At 28.4% G+C, this 21,568-nt stretch overlaps 4 protein-coding genes, 1 long non-coding RNA gene and 1 other non-coding gene across 6 annotated transcripts; 1 reads left to right on the top strand and 5 right to left on the bottom strand.

Moving 5' to 3' along the window:
- Window positions 1-60: 60 nt before the first annotated feature.
- On the bottom strand, window positions 61-2,349 carry LOC142646405 (cytochrome P450 3A8-like). The gene is made up of 3 exons (XM_075825245.1): window positions 2,165-2,349; window positions 1,400-2,106; window positions 61-1,335 (listed from the first exon to the last, which is right to left on the bottom strand). Exons 1-3 carry the CDS (start codon window positions 2,221-2,223, stop codon window positions 629-631), a joined length of 1,473 nt encoding a protein of 490 aa, XP_075681360.1. The 5' UTR covers window positions 2,224-2,349; the 3' UTR covers window positions 61-628.
- A 1,620-nt stretch (window positions 2,350-3,969) lies between these two features.
- LOC113797863 (cytochrome P450 3A41-like) lies at window positions 3,970-8,408 on the bottom strand. The gene is made up of 5 exons (XM_027348313.2): window positions 8,191-8,408; window positions 7,426-8,132; window positions 6,659-7,360; window positions 5,123-5,791; window positions 3,970-5,056 (listed from the first exon to the last, which is right to left on the bottom strand). Exons 1-5 carry the CDS (start codon window positions 8,247-8,249, stop codon window positions 4,350-4,352), a joined length of 2,844 nt encoding a protein of 947 aa, XP_027204114.2. The 5' UTR covers window positions 8,250-8,408; the 3' UTR covers window positions 3,970-4,349.
- Window positions 8,409-10,759: 2,351 nt separating this feature from the next.
- On the top strand, window positions 10,760-15,743 carry LOC113797966 (uncharacterized). Its single transcript, XM_027348439.2, has 2 exons — window positions 10,760-11,174; window positions 14,009-15,743. Exon 2 carries the CDS (start codon window positions 14,107-14,109, stop codon window positions 15,322-15,324), a length of 1,218 nt encoding a protein of 405 aa, XP_027204240.2. The 5' UTR covers window positions 10,760-11,174; window positions 14,009-14,106; the 3' UTR covers window positions 15,325-15,743.
- Window positions 12,400-17,059, bottom strand: LOC142646406 (uncharacterized). Its single transcript, XR_012847352.1, has 3 exons — window positions 16,724-17,059; window positions 13,065-13,264; window positions 12,400-13,005 (listed from the first exon to the last, which is right to left on the bottom strand). It is a non-coding gene; the product is annotated as an uncharacterized LOC142646406 (long non-coding RNA).
- On the bottom strand, window positions 16,279-16,401 carry TRNAY-GUA (transfer RNA tyrosine (anticodon GUA)). The gene is made up of 2 exons: window positions 16,364-16,401; window positions 16,279-16,314 (listed from the first exon to the last, which is right to left on the bottom strand). It is a non-coding gene; the product is annotated as a tRNA-Tyr (tRNA).
- Window positions 17,060-17,205: 146 nt separating the features above from the next.
- On the bottom strand, window positions 17,206-19,871 carry LOC113797926 (uncharacterized). The gene is made up of 2 exons (XM_027348395.2): window positions 18,899-19,871; window positions 17,206-18,843 (listed from the first exon to the last, which is right to left on the bottom strand). The coding sequence occupies exons 1-2, from the start codon at window positions 19,154-19,156 to the stop codon at window positions 17,359-17,361; spliced, it is 1,743 nt and encodes a 580-aa protein (XP_027204196.2). The 5' UTR covers window positions 19,157-19,871; the 3' UTR covers window positions 17,206-17,358.
- Window positions 19,872-21,568: the final 1,697 nt, after the last annotated feature.

Raw genomic sequence — 21,568 nt, 5'->3', positions numbered from 1 at the left:
ATGCACCGAATAAATGAATGATTATGATGGATGTATCACATACACACATACACATTACTGTTTTGTTTACAGTAAACACATTGATGATGAATCCATTTTATAATATTTAGTGTAGGCGGTTATAGGTAGGTGTGTAGGTGTGTATAACATTCATAAATAAAAATGTTTAAATGATTATGAATGATGATTATAATAATCTTAAAGTAGAAACAAAACAAAAAAACGTTTTTGATATGATAATAATGATGGTGTGTATAACAATGTCATATTTAAATGATAATCATTTTAGCAAAAAAAAAATTGTTTTAAAATCATTGTAAAAATTGAAAAAGATAAAAATTCAGTTGAATGATGATCATGATGATCATCATCATATTTTTCATCAACTCATAATAATCTTCATCATAATCTTTGTTATGACCAAATAAAAAAATGAGAAAAAGTTTTTTTAAAATTATTATTTAAAGGTCAAGAGACCTATGATAATGATAGTTTTTTCATTTTTCTAAAATTATTATTTTGGCTAATTGTATCAATCAAAAGAATGATGATAATTAAATTATCGATGATTATTGGTGATCAATTTTGCCGATTTATAGAATCCAGAAATTTGTTAATCATTATTATCTCAACGTTTAGCGATTTGTATCATTACTTGTTTTGGTGATAGTATAACATTGCCCTTGAAATAATAAAGTTTTAGATCAGGATCAGGTATTAGACGATAGTGAAGAATTAATTGTGCGACAGCAGCACGAAGTTCATTCTGTGCAAAACGCATCCCAACACAAAGACGATTACCAGTACCAAATGGCATATAAGCAATAGATGATTCCATTGAATTTTCGCCTATAAAACGTTCCGGTTTAAAGGATTCAGGATCAGGAAAATATTCAGGCATTCGATGCATAATATATGGATGGAATATTATCGATACTTCAGCCGGAATTTTGATACCTGTATTCAACAATGTTGTATCTCTGGCCGCTGTTCGTTGAACACTGACTAATGGTGGTTTGAGCCTTAATGTTTCGCAAATTATACCATTCAAAATAGGTAAATTTCGCAATGATTCATAATCTAATTTTGAATCGGTTATACTCAATTCTTCATACAGTTTATCTTGCCATTCAGGATGTTTAATCAGGTAGTAGATTATATGACATAAAGTAACATTTGTTGTATCATAACCAGCAAGAAAGAAAATAATACCTTGTCCAGCTATTTCTTCACGGCTTATACCTTTTAATTTCTGTTCATTTTTATCAATCCCATTTGATTCAGACTGATCATTCACAGTTTGTTCCACCATTAAACCGATAAGATCTTTGCTTTCTATTAAAAAGAAAAATTTCCCAAGTAAGAATAAAGAATTTTAAAATATATTTGAATTCCTTACGTTTATTTTTGGTTTTTAAACGTTCTTCAATTATTTTGAATGTTAAGTCATCAAAATATTTGGCAGATTCTCGATCAAAAGGGTCTAAATTCAAGAATTTTCCCAAAAATGGAAAAACAAAACAAATAGCTTGATTTAATGAAACATCCAAGCTCAAAATTCGTTGAGCATGTTTGACCAATGGATGATTAGATTCACTAATCGAATCTACTTCTATTCCATAAGCACATGAAGCAATGACATCCATGGTCAATGCACTCGTATAGATTTTCGCATCAAACATTTCACCACTTTCAGCATGCCTTTCCAAATTACGAACAAAATTATTCAAAATCGTGTTAATAGGAGTGATCATTGCTTTTAATTTTCCTGAAGTAAATGCAGGACTGACAATTGTTCGAATACGTTTCCAATCATCATTAGCTGGCATCATAAATAACGAATGAATCATTGAGGTTTTGCCCATATAACCACCAAAACGAATAGGAAATTTATGCAATTCTTTAATTGATAATTCACGAACCATTTTTGGGTCATTAAATATCAATGCACGTTGTCCTATGCCATAAACTCCGAAAATATAGCCATATTTTTTTACTTGTTCATGAACAAATTCATGTAATGGTTTTCTCATCCATCCAAAATCGGGTCCAGAACGTGCTTTTATTCCTTGCCTTTGCCAGAATGTATAATATCTAAAATATTTACTGATTTATGTATCATCAATTAATTCAATGATTTTGAAATACATTTACAAAGGCTTACTAGATAACACCGATAACAACTATAACTAAACCAGCTGTCAAAATAGTTGTCGAAAACATTTTTTTATGAAGAATTTTATTGAATTACTTAATTAGATGAATGAAATTCATTGAAAAAAATGCTTGACTTTTATAAACACTGAAAAAATCACTCATAACAAAATGTTATTTGTTTTAATGTCTTTTAGGGTACTCACAAGTACCAAAAAAATATATGAAATCTGATGCCGTTTATAAATATAACACTGTTATGGTAACAATTTTTTGCTTCGATTAATGCAGAAACAATGATTATCAATTGTTATCAATTTGAACCGATAATAATGTTGATAACGAACAATTAATTGATATCATTATTATTATTTTTTTTGCATAAAGGATGATGATAATATCAGCGATCATATTACTGTGAAGATATGATGAAAATGTGGAAAATCTTCTAAAATCCATGCTAAATTTGATGGATGAATATATCTAATATTAGTTGGGTACAAACGGATTGAAAAAATGTCAAAATTTGTTTTTATAATCTCAACTGTCAAAATAGTTGTCGAAAACATTTTTTATGAAGAATTTTATTGAATTACTTAATTAGAAGAATAAAATTCATTGAAAAAAAAATTCTTGACTTTTATAAACACTGAAATAACCATAATTCATCATCATTGATCCTGTTGTGCGCCAAAACACTTGTTTAAAAAAAAATTTGGCACACCGGTTAAAATCATTGAATCTCTAAATATGAACTGTGTAAATGTAAGTGTATGAAATTATATCAAAAAGATATTTAAAAAATTAACAAGCATAGATTGAAGGTTATCATATATTTTATGAAGAGAAAGAGAGAAAAAAAAGATCTTTTGCCATTTTAATTTTGTTAATTTGATAACATCCAAATCAATTATATGGATGACTAGAAAAGAATAAACGGAAAATTAATTAAATTTAAAAAAAATTCAATTTTTTCGAAAAGTGAAATAATCCAATTATAGCATAAATGTCAAATGTTTGAAAATTTCTTTCGTTATCCTTGAAATCCATTATGAAAAAAGTAATTTTTCTTTCTTACTCTCTCTCTCTCTCTCTCTCTATCTCTTTTGCTTTTTTGTTATCCATTGATAATTCATTATATCGTATCATCAGTGTGGTAGATACATAATTGAATATCATTCAATGAGCAATAAATATTAAATTTTCAAGATAGTTCCAGGTAAAAAACTGATATTATATTTCCGTATCCGTATCATCATCAATCAATCTTTATTTTTCTACATAGCATCGTGAATCATGATGATGCTGATGATAAGAAGAAAAAATCATTTCATTTTTCCCGAAAAATTTAAATTTTTTTATTTTGTTCGTGCCGTTGTTTCTTTTGTTGTTGTTGTTGTTGTTGACGATATTCACAACAACAAATAATATCTTTCGCTTTTATATGACGACATATTGACCTATTCAATTTCTCATTATTATTAAAGAAAATTTAATTGGTTAATTATTTTTTGAAAAAAATGATAACAAATTTGATGAGCGTGATTGGTATCATCATCATATAAGGGCATCCATAAAGTTCTTATAGATAAATTACCCAATGAATGAATGAATGAATGGATGAGAAAAAAAACGTATCAGTTTTGTGAATATGAATAGGTAATGATCATGAAACTTGATTCATTCAATCAACAAATGATGATGATGATGATGATTTTTAATTATGTCGAAAAAATGTAATTAATTTTTGTTTTGTTTTTGGCAAGTTTTGATTTATTCATATTCATTTGTTTTTTTTTAGTTATACTTTTACGTTAAATATAAAATTTGAAAAAGGCAAATAAATTACCTGTTTGTGACAGAAACAAAAACAAAAAAATCACATTGAAAATGGAAACGTCGTTGACAATTTTTTTTTTTTTTTTGTTATTGAAATTCATATTATCCTCCATTGATGATATTATCATGCACACACACAAGAAAAACAATGGAAAATTAACAGTTGTCTATCCGATGATTGTTGAAATGAAAAAAAACTGAAATTCGACATGTGTGTGTGTGTGTGAATGTTGACAATAATGATGTTATATTCCGCAAAACAAAGAAGGTAACTAAATAATCTAAGACATTGGAAAAAATGTGTTTGATGTCAATTAGAAGGCACATTGAAAAACAAATTTTCAACTTTTGTCCGTTCAACGTTTAGCGATTTGTATCATTACTTGTTTTGGTGATAGTATGAAATTCCCCTTTAAATATTCAAGTTTTAGATTAGTGTTTGGTATTAGACGATAATTAAGAATTAATTGTGCAATAGCAGCACGAAGTTCATTCAGTGCAAAACGATTACCGACGCAAAGACGACTACCAGTACCGAATGGCATATAAGCAATAGATGATTCCATTGAATTTTCACCTATGAAACGTTCAGGTTTAAATGATTCGGGATCAGGAAAATATTCTGGAATTCGATGCATGATATATGGACTAAATAATATTAACGTTTTAGCCGGAATTTCAATACCTGTATTCAACAATGTTGCAGATTTCGCCGGAGCTCGTGGAACTAAAATCACTGCTGGCTTAAGTCTTAATGTTTCGCAAATTACACCATTCAAAATAGGTAAACTTCGCAATGATTCATAATTTAAAGGTGAATCGTGAGTGATTAGTTCGTTATATAGTTTATCTTGCCATTCAGGATGTTTAACCAGGTAGTAAATTACATGACATAACGTAGCATTTGTTGTATCATAACCAGCAAGTAAAAAGACGATACCTTGTCCAGCTATTTCTTCATGGCTTATACCTTTTAATTTCTGTTCATTTTTATCAATCCCATTTGATTCAGACTGATCATTCAGAGTTTGTTCTACCATTAAACCAATAAGATCCTTTTTTTCTATTTGAAAAAAATACCCAAATAAGAATAAAAAATGATAGAGAATTTTTTAATTGAAATTCTTACGCTGATTTTTTGTTTTTAAACGTTCTTCGATTATCTTGAATGTCAAATCATCAAAATATTTGGCCGATTCGCGATCAATAGGATCTAAATCCAAGAATTTTCCCAAAAATGGAATAGCCACGCAAATAGCAAAGCTCCATGAAGAATCCCAGTTCATAATACGTTGAGCATGTTTTACCAATGGATGATTGGACTCACTAATTGAATCTACTTCAATTCCATATGCACATGCACCAATGATATCCATGGTTAATGCGCCAGTGTAAATTTTTACATTAAAAATTTCACCACTTTTACTATGTCTTTCCAAATTGCGAACAAAATTGTTCAAAATCGTATGAATAGGAGTGATCATCGCTTTTAATTTACCAGAAGTAAATGCCGGAGTGACAATTGTTCGAATACGTTTCCAATCATCATTTGCAGGCATGAGTAACACTGAATAAATCACTGATGTTTTGCCAAAATACCCCCACCAACGATTAGGAAATTTGTGCAATTCTTTGATCGACATTTCACGGACTATTTTCGGGTCATTCAATACTAATACACGATTTCCTATGCCATACATCCCGAAAATATAGCCATATTTTTTTACTTCTTCATGGAAATATTCATGTAATGGCTTTCTCATCCAGCGAAAATGTGGTCCTGGACAGGCTTTTATTCCTTGCCGTTGCCAAAATGTATAATATCTATAATATTTGCTGAATCATACAATATAAATCAATTCAATTATACTCACAAAAACATCATAAATTAAATCAATGGCTTACTAGATTGCACTGATGACAACTATAGCTGTGACAGCGGTCACAATCATTGACGAAAACATTTTTCATATAAAATTATTTTGAATTACTTCATTAGATGAATGAAATTGATTATAAAAATTGTTTGACTTTTATAAGCACTTGGAAAATTTATTATGCAGTTTTTATATCAAAAAAATATTTTTTGATGCCGTCCACGAATTTAACACTATCTTGATTACACTGTTTTATTCTAATAAATGCGAAAGCAGGATGATAATTATCAATTGTAATCGATGAACATTGATGACAGTAATGTTGTTTCAAATTAATCAAGCTAAATGACCTTTTGGAGGGGCTCAAGAGAACGGAAAAGCTTGAACTTCTTCAATTTACACATATGTTCGATGTCGTTGCCACCATAATTATCATTTCGTTGGTTACAAGCAAATAACTAACAGTGTCGTTATTTTTAACGAATGCGACGATTATCTTTGACCAGATAATGAACGAGGATATGCGAAAGGATATTTTTTTAGTGTTTCTAACCAAGTTTAATTTTATTTTATTAAATAGATATATAGATGAATCGAAATTCAATAGATGAATATACGTTCAATATATTTGATTTATTGCAATTAAGATTCGAATTTTTTTTCTCTGTATTGTAAATCGTTTCTCGAAAATAATTTTATTCATAATCATATGAAAATATAATGTGAATTTGTACATTTCGTTCGAGAATATCTGTTTAAAAATGATTCTCACAATTCATTTGTTCAACGTTTAGCGATTTGTATCATTACTTGTTTTGGTGATAGTATAACATTGCCCTTGAAATAATCAAGTTTTAGATCAGGATCAGGTATTAGACGATAGTTAAGAATTAATTGTGCAACAGCAGCACGAAGTTCATTCTGTGCAAAACGCATCCCAACACAAAGACGATTACCAGTACCAAATGGCATATAAGCAATAGATGATTCCATTGAATTTTCGCCTATAAAACGTTCCGGTTTAAAAGATTCAGGATCAGGAAAATATTCTGGCATTCGATGCATGATATATGGATGGAATATTATCGATGCTTCAGCTGGAATTTTGATACCTGTATTCAACAATGTTGTATCTCTGGTCGCTGTTCGTTGAACACTGATTAATGGTGGTTTGAGTCTTAATGTTTCGCAAATTATACCATTCAAAATAGGTAAATTTCGCAATGATTCATAATCTAATGGTGAATCGTGTATATTCAATTCTTCATACAGTTTATCTTGCCATTCAGGATGTTTAATCAGGTAGTAGATTATATGACATAAAGTAACATTTGTTGTATCATAACCAGCAAGAAAGAAAATAATACCTTGTCCAGCTATTTCTTCATGGCTTATACCTTTTAATTTCTGTTCATTTTTATCAATCCCATTTGATTCAGACTGATCATTCACAGTTTGTTCCACCATTAAACCGATGAGATCTTTGCTTTCTATTTGAAAAATAAAAATTTCCAAGTAAGAATAGTGAATTTAAAAATATATTTGAATTCCTTACGTTTATTTTTGGTTTTTAAACGTTCTTCAATTATTTTGAATGTTAAGTCATCAAAATATTTGGCAGATTCTCGATCAAAAGGGTCTAAATTCAAGAATTTTCCCAAAAATGGAAAAACAAAACAAATAGCTTGATTTAATGAAACATCCAAGCTCAAAATTCGTTGAGCATGTTTGACCAATGGATGATTAGATTCACTAATCGAATCTACTTCTATTCCATATGCACATGAAGCAATGACATCCATGGTCAATGCACTCGTATAGATTTTCGCATCAAACATTTCACCACTTTCAGCATGCCTTTCCAAATTACGAACAAAATTATTCAAAATCGTGTTAATAGGAGTGATCATCGCTTTTAATTTTCCTGAAGTAAATGCAGGACTGACAATTGTTCGAATACGTTTCCAATCATCATTAGCTGGCATCATAAATAACGAATGAATCATTGAGGTTTTGCCCATATAGCCACCAAAGCGAATTGGAAATTTATGCAATTCTTTGATTGATAATTCACGAACCATTTTTGGGTCATTAAATATCAATGCACGCTGTCCTATGCCATAAACTCCGAGAATATAACCATGTTTTTTTACTTGTTCATGAACAAATTCATGTAATGGTTTTCTCATCCATCCAAAATCGGGTCCAGAACGTGCTATTATTCCTTGCCTTTGCCAGAATGTATAATATCTAAAATATTTACTGATTTATGTATCATCAATTAATTCAATGATTTTGAAATACATTTACAAAGGCTTACTAGATAACACCGATAACAACTATAACTAAACCAGCTGTCAAAATAGTTGTCGAAAACATTTTTTATGAAGAATTTTATTGAATTACTTAATTAAATGAATGAAATTCATTGAAAAAAATGCTTGACTTTTATAAACACTGAAAAAATCACTCATAACAAAATGTTATTTGTTTTAATGTCTTTTAGGGTACTCACAAGTACAAAAAAAATATATGAAATCTGATGCCGTTTATAAATATAACACTGTTATGGCAACAATTTTTTGTTTCGATTAATGCAGAAACAATGATTATCAATTGTTATCAATTTGAACCGATAATAATGTTGATAACGAACAATTAATTGATATCATTATTATTATTATTTTTTGCATAAAGGATGATGATAATATCAGCGATCATATTACTGTGAAGATATGATGAAAATGTGGAAAATCTTCTAAAATCCATGCTAAATTTGATGGATGAATATATCTTATATTAGTTGGGTACAAACGGATTGAAAAATGTCAAAATTTGTTTTTATAATCTCAACTGTCAAAATAGTTGTCGAAAACATTTTTATTTATCAATGGATTATTTGGCCATTTTTTTTTTTGGTAAAGATTTTCAAAGCCAATACTGTCAAAAAAAACCAACAAGTATTATCACATGATGATGATAATCATGAACAAAATATTATTGGATAATGTCTAACGAATATTATTTTGTTTTTTTTTCATTTACTAAATGTCATTTCAATGTCGATAATTAATAATTATATAAAACATAAGACACTCTGACATTGATTGATAATAATTTCAATTTTTTTCCTGAATGTTGTTTAGTTTGATTAATTTGTTGTTCCATCATAAATCGAATTTTGAAAATTTGTTAGCTCATCGTTTTTTTTCACACTGTTTATTTTGTACTTCGCCTCTCATCGAGTGTGATCACACGGCATAAAGATTTAAATTGATTTTTTTTTCTTTTATGAATAACTTAATCAATTGATCATTAATATTCATAGCTGTTGGTCGTGGTCATCGGTTTAATCATAATTTCGAAACTAGATCGAAGATTTTTCCAATGCTTGATTCACAATTCGCTGTTCGAATTGATGAATATTTGTAAAAAAAAATTTGAATGTAAAAAACAGACAATTTTTTTTAATTATCTGTTTTAATGAAATAATTATCATGTACAATATTATTTGTCATTACATAAGACAAAGCCAAAAAACATATTAAGGAAATTTCTTTCTTTTTTTCTCATAATTTTCCGGAAAATTATCATCATTTCCAGATTAAAAGATAATGGATAAACATAGAAAATTCCCTTGATCCAATTAAATTTATCTTTTTCATCTTTTTTTTAAAAAATCAATGTTACAATTAATGCTGTGAACATAATTTTCTTGTTCCGATATCAGGATAAAGAAAGACAAATTTATCATAAAAGCATCATTTGAACAAACAATCACTCTGGAACATTGTAACACACAACAACAAACATACAATAAAATTTAAATCATAAAAACAAGGATATAATCTTATGTTGATTCCAAAAATAAATATTTTTTTTATTATGATTATTTATTTTGGGATTTTATTTTTTGCATCAATATCAATCACTATGACAATATTGAATGTGTTTTTGTATGTGTAATTTTTGATTATTCAAAAAGAAAAAAAAAGTGTTACATAATTTTTTTATTAATTTTCTTTTTAAATTAATTTTTTTATTTTAAAAAATTTCTTAATGAAAAATTAATTACATTTAATGATCATTAGAGTTTTCAGTAAGTGTGTGACAATCATCAAGGATATTTTTACAGTTTTTCTATTCATTTTTTTTGCTCACTATTTTTCAATTTATTATTAACATTTCATGATCATTATGGATCGATTGATTGATTGATTGACAAAACAATCATGCGACAAACAAAAATCATGTTCCAGATCTTTTTTGTAGATGAAAATTTGGCCATTCGGAAATTATCATTATTTGATGATTATGATGATGGTAAAATGAAAAGAAAAACAATTCAACAACGACCTTTAATTCAATTATTTTGAATCTCTTTTACATTCTTTTGTTTTAAATTCTCAAACATTTCAGCGAATTCAAACACACACATGTACAATGTATGTACCATTGGATTCGATGACAAAAATTAAGAAAAAAAAAGAAAAAAGAATGAAATTAGGAAGAAAATAGACAAAATTAAAGGAAAAAGCATTCTCTTCGATATCGACAAAAAAAATATGAAGAGAAAATAAATAAGGAAAAAAAAACATATTTTCAATCTTGAAATGAATTTTTCTCTCCCTGTCTCAAATGGCTGTATCATGTTGAACAACACTTTCTCTTTTCATCATTTATCATCATATGAACAACAACAACAACAACAAAAAATTTTCATTCCCAAACGATAGAAGAAAAAACCCAAATGAATAAATGAATCCATCATCCATTCATTAGCGAATCAAAACATTATGTTCAGTTTTTCCATTCATTTTCATATATGATTCATCAAATATAACTTGTTAACTAAAAAATATTTTTGTGATAATTTTTATTTATAGTAATAATGATCATGATCATGGAATTTCATACAACAACATCGTGATCATCGATTATTCTAATTGATTAAAAATAAATGTGAAATTTCAATGTTTATTTGGATAAAAAAAAATACATGTTTCGATAATTTATGTGTGTTTCCATTCAAAGTGCTGTATCAAATTCATTGATTTTTTTCGCACATCATTTTTTGTTTGTCTTTAATTTGCCCTAGTAAAAAAATTATCAATTTTATCCATTGATTTGCTGATGCTAAACTAATTATTTCCTTAATTTATTGTTGTTGTTAAAATATTTTTGTTACTTTTTTAAAGTTTTTGGCATATAAACAATCATTATCACAATTTATGACAATTATCATCAACAATCCAGCCTTCCCACAAAAAAAAATCCATAAAATATATCAACATTTGATGATCGGTAAGTGTCAACAAACAACAAAAATTCATTCGAATGATTATTATCATGTTTTCATTCAATTCAATTCAAAATCATTCATTCGTCCATAACACATGACATTTTTGATGATTCTGATGATCGAATTTTTTTTCCTACTGATACGACCTTTCTCTTTCTTTTCATTTTTCATTTGTTGATTCTGTTTTCAAAGAAAATAATCAATTGAATTTTAAAAAATTTCGAAGAAAAAATTTCAAATTTTTTTTCTTCAAAGTTGATGATAATTATGCTTCATCAAATCTATGGTGTTCATAACAACAACAACAACAACGAAAAAAATGTCAATCAATTTACACGATCATTTTTTCACACAAACGTTAAAGATTGACAACGATTAACCTTAATAACTTATTAATTATTATACCGAAAATTGTTGTTGTTGCTGTTGTTTAGTTTTTTTTCGGTCAAACAACTTTATGGATAATAACCTCGAAAAAAACAACAAAATATATAGTTTTTTTTTGGGAAAATTGGATAAAATAAATTGGACAAACCAAATATCAAACATTTTCACCAATTCAATAATAATCAATTTTCGAATGAAATCTAATCAATAAGATTTTATTAATTAATTTCATTTGTTTTTGGAATCAAATTTGTGATGGTTATTGCGAAATGTTGGAAATTGTTTTTTTTGTTATTTTTGTCGAAATAAAACAATCCCATATTTGAAATAATCATTTATATATTCATCACATCATATAATGTGTATGATTTACAATTAATTAATTTTTTGTTGTTGTTGTTGTTTTGGGCCATATTTTGATGTACTAATCCAAAATTGGGCTTGAATTGATGAGTTTATCATAATAAATTTTTGTTTTTTTTCACTACTTTAAACATCATCATTATCATTATCGTTTGTTTTTTTTATTTCTGTCAAATTTTTTGTTTTGTTTTCAACCATTCATATTTATGATTGAATCCATGTTTCTTAATAAATATCATTTTTCCTTCGTATCCTTCTATTTGATATGGAAAAAAATTGACAAAAATGATTAATAAAACATTATATTTCTGATACGAATTGTTGTTTTGGTTTTTTTATGGAAAATTTAATTTGAAAAAAGGCATACCGGTAACATTTTTTTAAAACTATAGTCATTCAAGCCAACAATGATGATCATTTGTATGTTCGCGCTTGTTTTTTTTAAATATTCAAATTTATTCTTTATTTCTTAATTCATTTTTATCTTTTCATCATCATTTATCCATATCAATCAATATGAATTGAATAATAATCTAAAACATCTGTGATTAGATCAATGATAACATTAACAACAACAATGAAATTACTCTATAAATCTTTAATGATGATAATCGTTCGTGATTTAACAAATTTTTCATCTGTAATAATAATAATGTACTGATGATTGTTGTTGTTGAAATATTCTTACATAACAAATAAAAAAGGATAAAAAGATTGTAGTAGAACAGAAAAAAAATTAGTCGAACGTGATCCGTTTTAGATGAATTCATTTGAGTTATATTTTTATAAAAAAAAAGATTTCACTGTTTATTCGAATCTGTTTAGCTGAAGCTATTGTCATTCGTGGTGAATATTTATTTTTTCGAAATTCAATATGGGAACTGTTTAGTTATTTTTATGCATCACGTATGTCGATGATGATGAAATGGTGCGGGAAAAAACTAAATTCTTTTCGTTGTTGTTGTTCGCTGTTGATCGGTCATAACTTCCATATGTGATGATCATTATTAAAGATTTGAAAATATTATTCTGTATTCTTAATCATATCAAATTCGGAAAAATTCTATGCAGGAATCATTTGTTCTATTACAAATTAAATTAAAAGAATTATCATTTATTTTATCCCCTTTTTTCATTCATACATATCCATTTTGTTTTTTTTAATTGAAAGAAAAAAAAATCACTGATTGTAGTTGTATTTTTTCGTATCCATCCATCCATCCATGTATGAGTGTAAATTGTTTTAATAATAACATCATCGCCATTGACCAATAAAATGTTGAATAATGATGAGGAAATGGAATGAATGTTGATGATAATGATGATGATAATGATGATAGAACTAGAAAATGAAAAAACAAAAAATGAAAATGAAAATCTTTTAACAGCATTCAACACACACACATTCATTACTTTGAATCTAATCATCTAAAAACTTTGATGGTCATTGAATGGCTTATTTTAACTCGTAAATTTTTTTTTTTAATATTACTACTATACTATCGAACTATATAAATAGGATGATGATATTTTTTTTGTGATGAAAAAAGATGTTGCCATTTGCCAATTTTTTTTTATTTTCGATAACGAAAAAAAAATGAATTCAAATTGAAAAGCAAAGGATGTCGATAGGAAAAAAAATCCTTTCATTGATAATTTAACAATAACAATAAGATTGAAGGTTGAATGTTTGTTAATGATAATAAAAAGTTTTTTTCAAGTTTTCATTTTTTTTTGACAAAAAAAAGTAAAAATATCGGAATATGATAATGATGATTCGAATTTTTTTTTCTGAATACAGGATTCGACAATCGTAATGTATGCTATCGATAGATTTTGCCCTTCCCATTTTAGATCTTTGAATAGGTGATTTTGATTTTTGTTTTTGTTGCATCGTTTTTTTTTGGTTGCTGAAAATTTATATTTTTGTGTTTCTTGTTCTTCAATTTGGATGTTCGTGATTGAGAATGATCGATCATATTAGGATATCATGATGATCGTGGATTGATTTTTTGTTTTTGTTATTTTATTTTAAAATTTAATTTCAATTAACTAATTCTTTTTTTGAATTTTTTTTCCTTTGTAGGACAAAGACTTGTCAACGATCCGATTCGATTAATTAGTTAGTTTGTTGATTATCATCACATTTGTTGGAAATTTTTTTTTTTGTTATTGGTTGCAATCATGAAAACTATTTTAATGATGATGATTATGAAATGTGCCAAGATTTTTTCATTAATAATGATGTTAATGTTGATGGCCATTTTTATGGTCCATGTAACTTCATCATCATCAGTTGTTGCTCAATCATCTAAAAATCCATGGATACCTAAACAACCTTTACCGTTGACATGGATTGATAATCAAAATAAGCGATCATCACGTACGGTTAGAGCAACAATTTCAGCATCACCTATTCCGGTTGCACCGAAACCCACTGCAGCTTTGATGGCTTCTACGAAACCAGTTACCGCTGCTGCTATTGTTCCAATAGTGCCAGCTACTATCGTTCCAGTTGTACAAACATTCCAGCCACAGTTTTTGGCAGCAGTTCCCATAGTACAACCGATTGCAATGGCTAGTAATAATAATCAAAATTTCTTTACATTATCTTCCGTTCAACGTCGACGACATACCATTCGATATCAAGCACCAAAAGGATCATCAAAAAATTCAACATTAAATTCACCATCAGAAGCACCGGAAGAAATTGCTAAACCACAAACAATCAATGTACCGATCGGTGTTTCTCATTATAAACCGATACAATTTGTCGATTCATTACAAGCATTTCAACAACCAACTGATTACAAAGCTTTTATCGAAAGTTTTAATGAAGTAAATAAAAATACCACTAGTAATAATAATAAGAATAATAATAAAGCAAAATCAGATAAAGATAAAGGACAAACAAATACTGCTAAACGACAAACTAATAAACAATCGACGACATCATCTAGTGAACCAGAATCGAAAAATATTTCGAATGAAATCAAATTGGTCGAAACAGCCAGTGGTGGTTTTGTTCCCGGTGGTAGTAATCCTGGTTTTATTCATAAACCACGAATGATCGAATTAGAATCTAGTTATATACCATTGACGCTTCGTTTTTCATCACGACCACGACGTTTGAATATTATTTCGAATGAAGATCTTATTGGACAGGATTCAAATCGTCATGATAGAATTAATGGAAAATCTGAACCAATCGATTTGATTGATAAAAATTCTGGTTTTTTCAATCTAGATACAAGATCAATATTTGGACCAGTTAAACGTGAAGAACCATTAGTACTTAAAGCAGGTGCAAATAATGTACCATCCAATATGCAACATATAATCAAATGTATATTTCCGGATTTTCGTTTTGATGGTTCGGAAAAGATTCGCAGTGCTTGTTGAAAAACAATTTGGAACAAACATCTATTACATTAACGTCTTCACAATACACAACCCTTTCACCCTTAAAAAAATATGGTTTTTCGGATAATATTACTGGGAATTCGCTTTTGTTTTTTTTCTATTTTGGTTTTTATATAATCTGTATAATTTATTCAATGTCATAAAAGAAAAATTTTTCTATAAAAAAAAATGAAACAAAATTTCGATCAATGATTAAACCTTTCCTCTTTTGTTCTCAAATGATGTACAAATTACACACCAAAGAAAAAACGTTTTATTTTGATTTTATTTTCTTGAATTTGACGATCTTAAGCCCGCATTCATGTACAGCACAAAAAAAACTTAAATGGTTCAATTGACGATCTAAAGAAGAAGAAGAAAAAATCATTAAATCGATGATGATGATAATAAATCATAAATGATTGATTTTGTTGTTAAATGTTCAATTTCGAAATTTTTATTGTTTTATTTCAACATTATATCAATATATATTGGTTTTATTCAACCATTTTTAGCTTGTCAAATTAATCGATGCTTTTTTGTTGTTGTTGTTCAATGACATCTTAGGAAATTCACATCTTGGTCCGAAAATTGAAAATGTTTCAAAATGTTTCATTTTGATTTTCGTAATATATCTATTTTCTTCGTTGTCATTATGTATTTTAATAAATGGCAAATTTTTTAATAGGATGGAAAAAATTAATACGTTGTCAGTTGTATAAATTGATGATTAGTATACGAACAACATATAAAATGACTATCGAACGTTATTTGATGGAAACTTTTTTCATTTTAGATTTTCTTCAAAATTTCATCTTTGATTTTTAAAACAATTGAAATAAATCATTAAGATTTTTGAATCTAAATGAATTTTTCGTCTTCATTCGTAAAAACAAGTTAGTTCTTGTATCAAAAAAAAAAAAAAAAAAAACAAAAAAACAAAAAAATGGACATTCCGGGCTGCCGGACTTGAACCAGCGACCTATGGATATCTAAAGTTTGCAACAAACACTTAAATGTGATTGGCAATCTTTTTCGACTACAGTCCACCGCTACTACCAACTGAGCTAAGCCCGGATATTCCATAACTTCGGGATCAAACAACGTTAATCCGGTTCCTAAATGATTTGACCATTCCGGAACACATGATCAAATATAGCTTTTTTTCTATTTATAAATGAACTATAATAATGATCGATGAAGCTTAAATCGATACAATTATAGATTGAAGCAGACAAAAAAAAACCTGTCTTTAAGAAAACACACATAATAAATGCAGAGCAACACTGATCATTGATGCTGTCATCTATTGAAGATTATTCTCAAACAAACATAATGAATTCAATTTGTTTTTTTTTGATGATCATAATTATGATTTTAAATCATTAACAAAACAAACCTTGAAAGATTGATTCATCATTCATTTCCATAAAAACACGGCATAAACATGAAATGGAATTTAAAAAAAAAATTCCAATGTGTTTATATGTTAAATGCAAAAATATATTTGTGTGGGCGTTCATAGTGATGATGGTTTTTTCTTCTTGTGACTTCTTGGTTAATTATCATCATTATCGATACACACAAACACTTTATGTAGGAATGTCACGTATATAATATCATGCTTAATCGATTGTTGAGCAATTGTAGATGTTTTGTTGGTTGTTTTTCGTTGTCATGATGATACAAATGTTTAAACATTTCATGGTCAATAAAATATAGATTTTTTAAAAAAAAGAAAAAAAGAAAATTCGCTATAAATCAGAAAATTATTCAAACACGTAACATATCAATATGATTTTAGAATCAATAATTCTTTTCAAGATTAAATCTTTTATTTATTCATTTTTTTTCAAATTAAATCATCATAATATTGAATCATTGAAAACATAAAATAAAAATTATTATTCATTTCATACATTTATTAAAGTAATCGATAAAATTTTCGATTCATACAAGAAATATTACTTTATAACAATAATAATATAAAGCTTTTGCTTATCTCTATTGCAAAACAATTTAAGAAATGATAATCTACACTTCAGTTTCACGGCCAATCTTTTGACCACTGTTATCATTTATGGTATTGTTGGCACTTTGGTCTGAATCATTTGTTTTTAAATCATTATTATTTGAATCAGTATCCTTTGAATTAGTTGATGCAGAAGATGGTTTGTTAGATTTTCGTGAAAATATCTTGAATGTTCGTTTACCATCTTTCTTTTTATCAATTTTCTCAACAGAATTATCTTTATTCATTCCGTCATCATTATCTTCAATCTTAATAGGTTCAACATTAGTCGAATTAGATTTTTTTTCTGAATGTAATTTTGATTCCAATAAAGCAACGACACGATTCACTTCATTGATAGCTTGTTTCCGATATTTACGTAATTCATCATCGCCATCAATATTGATACAATCAAGACGAAGTACACATAATGTAAGCATTTCATCTAACCATTTATATCCTTTGTCATCGGCAGTTGTCGCTTGACATTCATGTACTTGTTGTTCCCAATTTTTTAGATCATCTAATATTTCATCAATATAATCGAATGGTGTCTCTTCTTTTTTCTCTGTTTGTTGATTTGGGCTAATTGATGGTTCATTTGATTGTTTTTCATGTTGAACGTCATCATTTGATGAGAATGATGGAGGGGGTGGAAGAGCTGTTGGTGGGGCATTCTGTTGATTGATTTGGGCAGCTTGTTTACTTTCAATTACCGATTCATAAGCTAATGGCACAACCTTGGGTATTTCTTTATCCGAAAACGCTATAGATTCCGGTGTCGATTCATTCTTTTTGATTGGTTCATAACTCATTGCATAAACTTTATTTGGATCGGCTATTGTTGGATCGGATAATGATTCATTTACTGGAATATTCTGCTGATGTTGTTGTGGTGGTCGTTCATTTGTTGCAGATGGTGATGAATTAGATTTACTAATCTGTATTGGAACTGAACGAACCATACGTGGACTAGCCGATGATCGTGTAAATGATTGTTCATTCTTCATTGGTAATTGTTGTGGTTGCTGATACTGCTGTTGCTGAAAATGTGTAGGTGGTGGAACAGGAGGAGCGTAATGCGAAGAATTTAAATGTTGAGCTGGTTGTTGTTGATGATAGTCAGCATTTGATGGTGATGATACTGGCATTGGGGATTGCTCACGAGATCCTATATTTGATTGCGATCGTAATGCATTGGCTGAATTAGCCATTTCACTAGCAGTACGTGATTCAATCTGAATCGGGATATGATGCACTTTAGGCTGCTGTTGTTTTTGATCATCACTATTGATTGTATCACTTGGATCATTGAAAAATGTATCATGATGATGAAATCTTGTTTCAGGAAAACGAGAACGGAAAAATGATGATGGTTCCATATTATTAAACATTGATTGAGGATGATGATGTGGATGATGAAAGCGTGAATCTTTCATAAAATCAGCAATAGGATCGTTATAATACGATTGCTGTGTAGAATCAGTATTTGGAACATTGGCATTATCCTATGCAATAAATTGTTAAACCTCAAAAATACAAATAATAGATAACAATACTCACCTGTGACGGTGACTGTTGATTTTGTTGATAATGATTATGTTGCTGAGCAGCCGTTGGTTCAAACATTTTTGATCGCAATGATGTTGATGTCAATTCCGGATATTTTAATTTAAGCTCATTAAAACGACGATCAAATTCATCTAATGCACGTGAACGTGTATTTGAATTCCAATGATTATCATTACTAGTCGAAGTGTTGTTTGTAAATGAATCTCTATCGATATTCATTCGGTTGTTGTTGTTATTAGAATTGTTCATTTTTTTAGCTTTTTAATCAAACAACAAAAACAAAACAGAAAAAAAACTATAAACAGCAACAAGAACGTAGAAACTTTTGATCTGCCTACACTTAGATGTTCAAGACAGAAAAAAGAGCCGAAATAAATTCTTTGTGTAATAAATCCGCTACCTCTCTTGAGATCATAAAAATAACGAAATTATGATTGACGTTGGTGTTACATGAAAAAATTTTTAGATCGGCGATCGATTAAAATAAACGTTGGCATCGTCGAGTATCGTAGATTATTGGCATTCTTTTTACAAATTCAGCAAACAAACAAAAAAATTCTTTATATTTTACAAAACAAGACAAAAAACAAAATGCAACAAATGATGAGTTTGTTTGTTTTTTCTATTCACCACTACTACTTTATGAATATTAATTTTTTTCTTCGAGTATTTAAAACTTCTGGAAAAAATGATGAAAAAATCAGACGAACCAGATAAAATCTGCTTGGAAAAAAAACACAAATGAATAATTATTCTAAAGGTTATAATGATGAAATGAATAGGCAATCAAATTAACCAAAAAAAATAATAATAATTGAAAACAAGGTCGTCAACCATTCATTTACAGTCGTCCCTCGTACAACGCGGTACTTGAACAACGCGGTTTCGATAGAACACGGTTCTAGAATTGCGAAATTATACAGTTTTCCCTCGTACAACACGGTCAGGGTTTCGATACAACGCGGTTTTGAAAAATCGAATTCGCAAAATAATTAAATTAAAAAATTATGTCTTATGCCTTGGTCTCGATATAACACGGTACAAATTTCCATATTTCTACTATTTGTAGGTCTCGTACAACACGGTTTCGATACTACGCGGAACACGGTTTCGATACTACACGAGCCATTTCTTCTATTTTACATTCATTTCGTACAACGCGGTTTCGATACTACGCGGAACGACAAAACCGCGTTGTACGAGGGACGACTGTATTTTCAAAATGATAAATGTATTGATTAATGAATTTTCTTATGGCTCATTTCTAATTTTTAAAGAAAGTTAATTTTGGCTATTATAATATGTAAACACAATGAATGAATAATTGTTTTGTTGTTGTTGTTGTTGTACCCTGAATATTCGAATCGAAAGTTTTGATTAGAATTTGGTTATACAAAGTAGTGGCACTAACAAATGTAGGTCATAAATGTAGATGTAGTATGTAGTACGAATGGAAGTAGCATTATGAAAATATATCTATGAATTTGTGTATCCAACTTTTTTTTTCTGAATTATTAATCACAAGAAGACGAAAGAATAATCGAGAACATGAACATAATGATGATAATGATAATGATCAAGATGATGACGCCATTTTTCGTCGTAATAAAATTCATTCACAAAATATTGAATTAATGATAAATAATTGATAAAAATCCAAAATAGACGATGAATCAATAGATAATAATATTTTTGATTATTATGAATGGAATTGTTTCGATGATAACAAAAAAAATTTTTTAGAGAAAATAATATTCAAATCATTTTTGTTTTCTTTTTTATTTTGATGCAATACGTCGCAATGAAAATGATCTTGAACAAACGACAACGACGACAACAAGTTTCGATGATCATAATAATTTGTATATATGAAATGTGTGTGTGTGTGTGTGTGGGATAGAATACAATGTCATACATAGGTAGTAAAATTCCAATTTGAAAAAATAAGCAAAAACAACAACTACCCTCTTATATATAGACTGAACAATTAAATTGAATTCTATTCAACAATAAATACGCGATCGAGGGGAAAAAACATGTTAAAATTGTGAATTTTTCTACAAAATCAATGAAATGATAGTTATATTGAACAATCTTTCTTTGAGTGGAACAATCCTCTTCTCGTTTTTTTTATTTTGTTTTGTTTCGAAGGTTAAACATTATCATCATCACCATCGACGGAGTTTATCGATACAAAGAAAAAAAAGAAGAATTTTTCAATTGTTTTCAATTGATTCATATTGCCCATTTAACACACACACATACCAATCATTTACAACAATTACATATTGAAGTGAAGGAAGTGAAGGAATACTTGTATATTGCATCTTTAAAAGGAAAAGTGTCGTTGTCATCGTCATTATCGTCATCGTTGTCGTCGACGTCATTCACACATACAAACAATGTTTGCATCCGAATTATTCGAATGTAGAAAATTCTTTTCAAATTCTAATAATTTCCTATTTATGATGCAACCAAACAATTTCAATGACAAAAATATTCTTTCAAGAATAAAAATAATGGGTTAGATTTTATTCGTTTTTAAATGTCTCGATTGTATGACGATTTCATGAAATTTGTATTTTATTAAAACAAAGAATATTCTGGAATAACTCGAAGGAAATACAGAAAGTGACAACAGGTGTCATCACAGAAAGACAA

Source organism: Dermatophagoides pteronyssinus, unplaced genomic scaffold (genome assembly GCF_027571235.1).
Source record: "Dermatophagoides pteronyssinus isolate colony J.1.1.1.1 unplaced genomic scaffold, Derpt_VIB-CSIC_2022.12 sq0003, whole genome shotgun sequence".
In the NCBI taxonomy this organism is placed as follows: domain Eukaryota; kingdom Metazoa; phylum Arthropoda; class Arachnida; order Sarcoptiformes; family Pyroglyphidae; genus Dermatophagoides; species Dermatophagoides pteronyssinus.
Note: the sequence above shows the minus strand (reverse complement) of the source record. Positions and strands in the feature narration are given on the sequence as shown.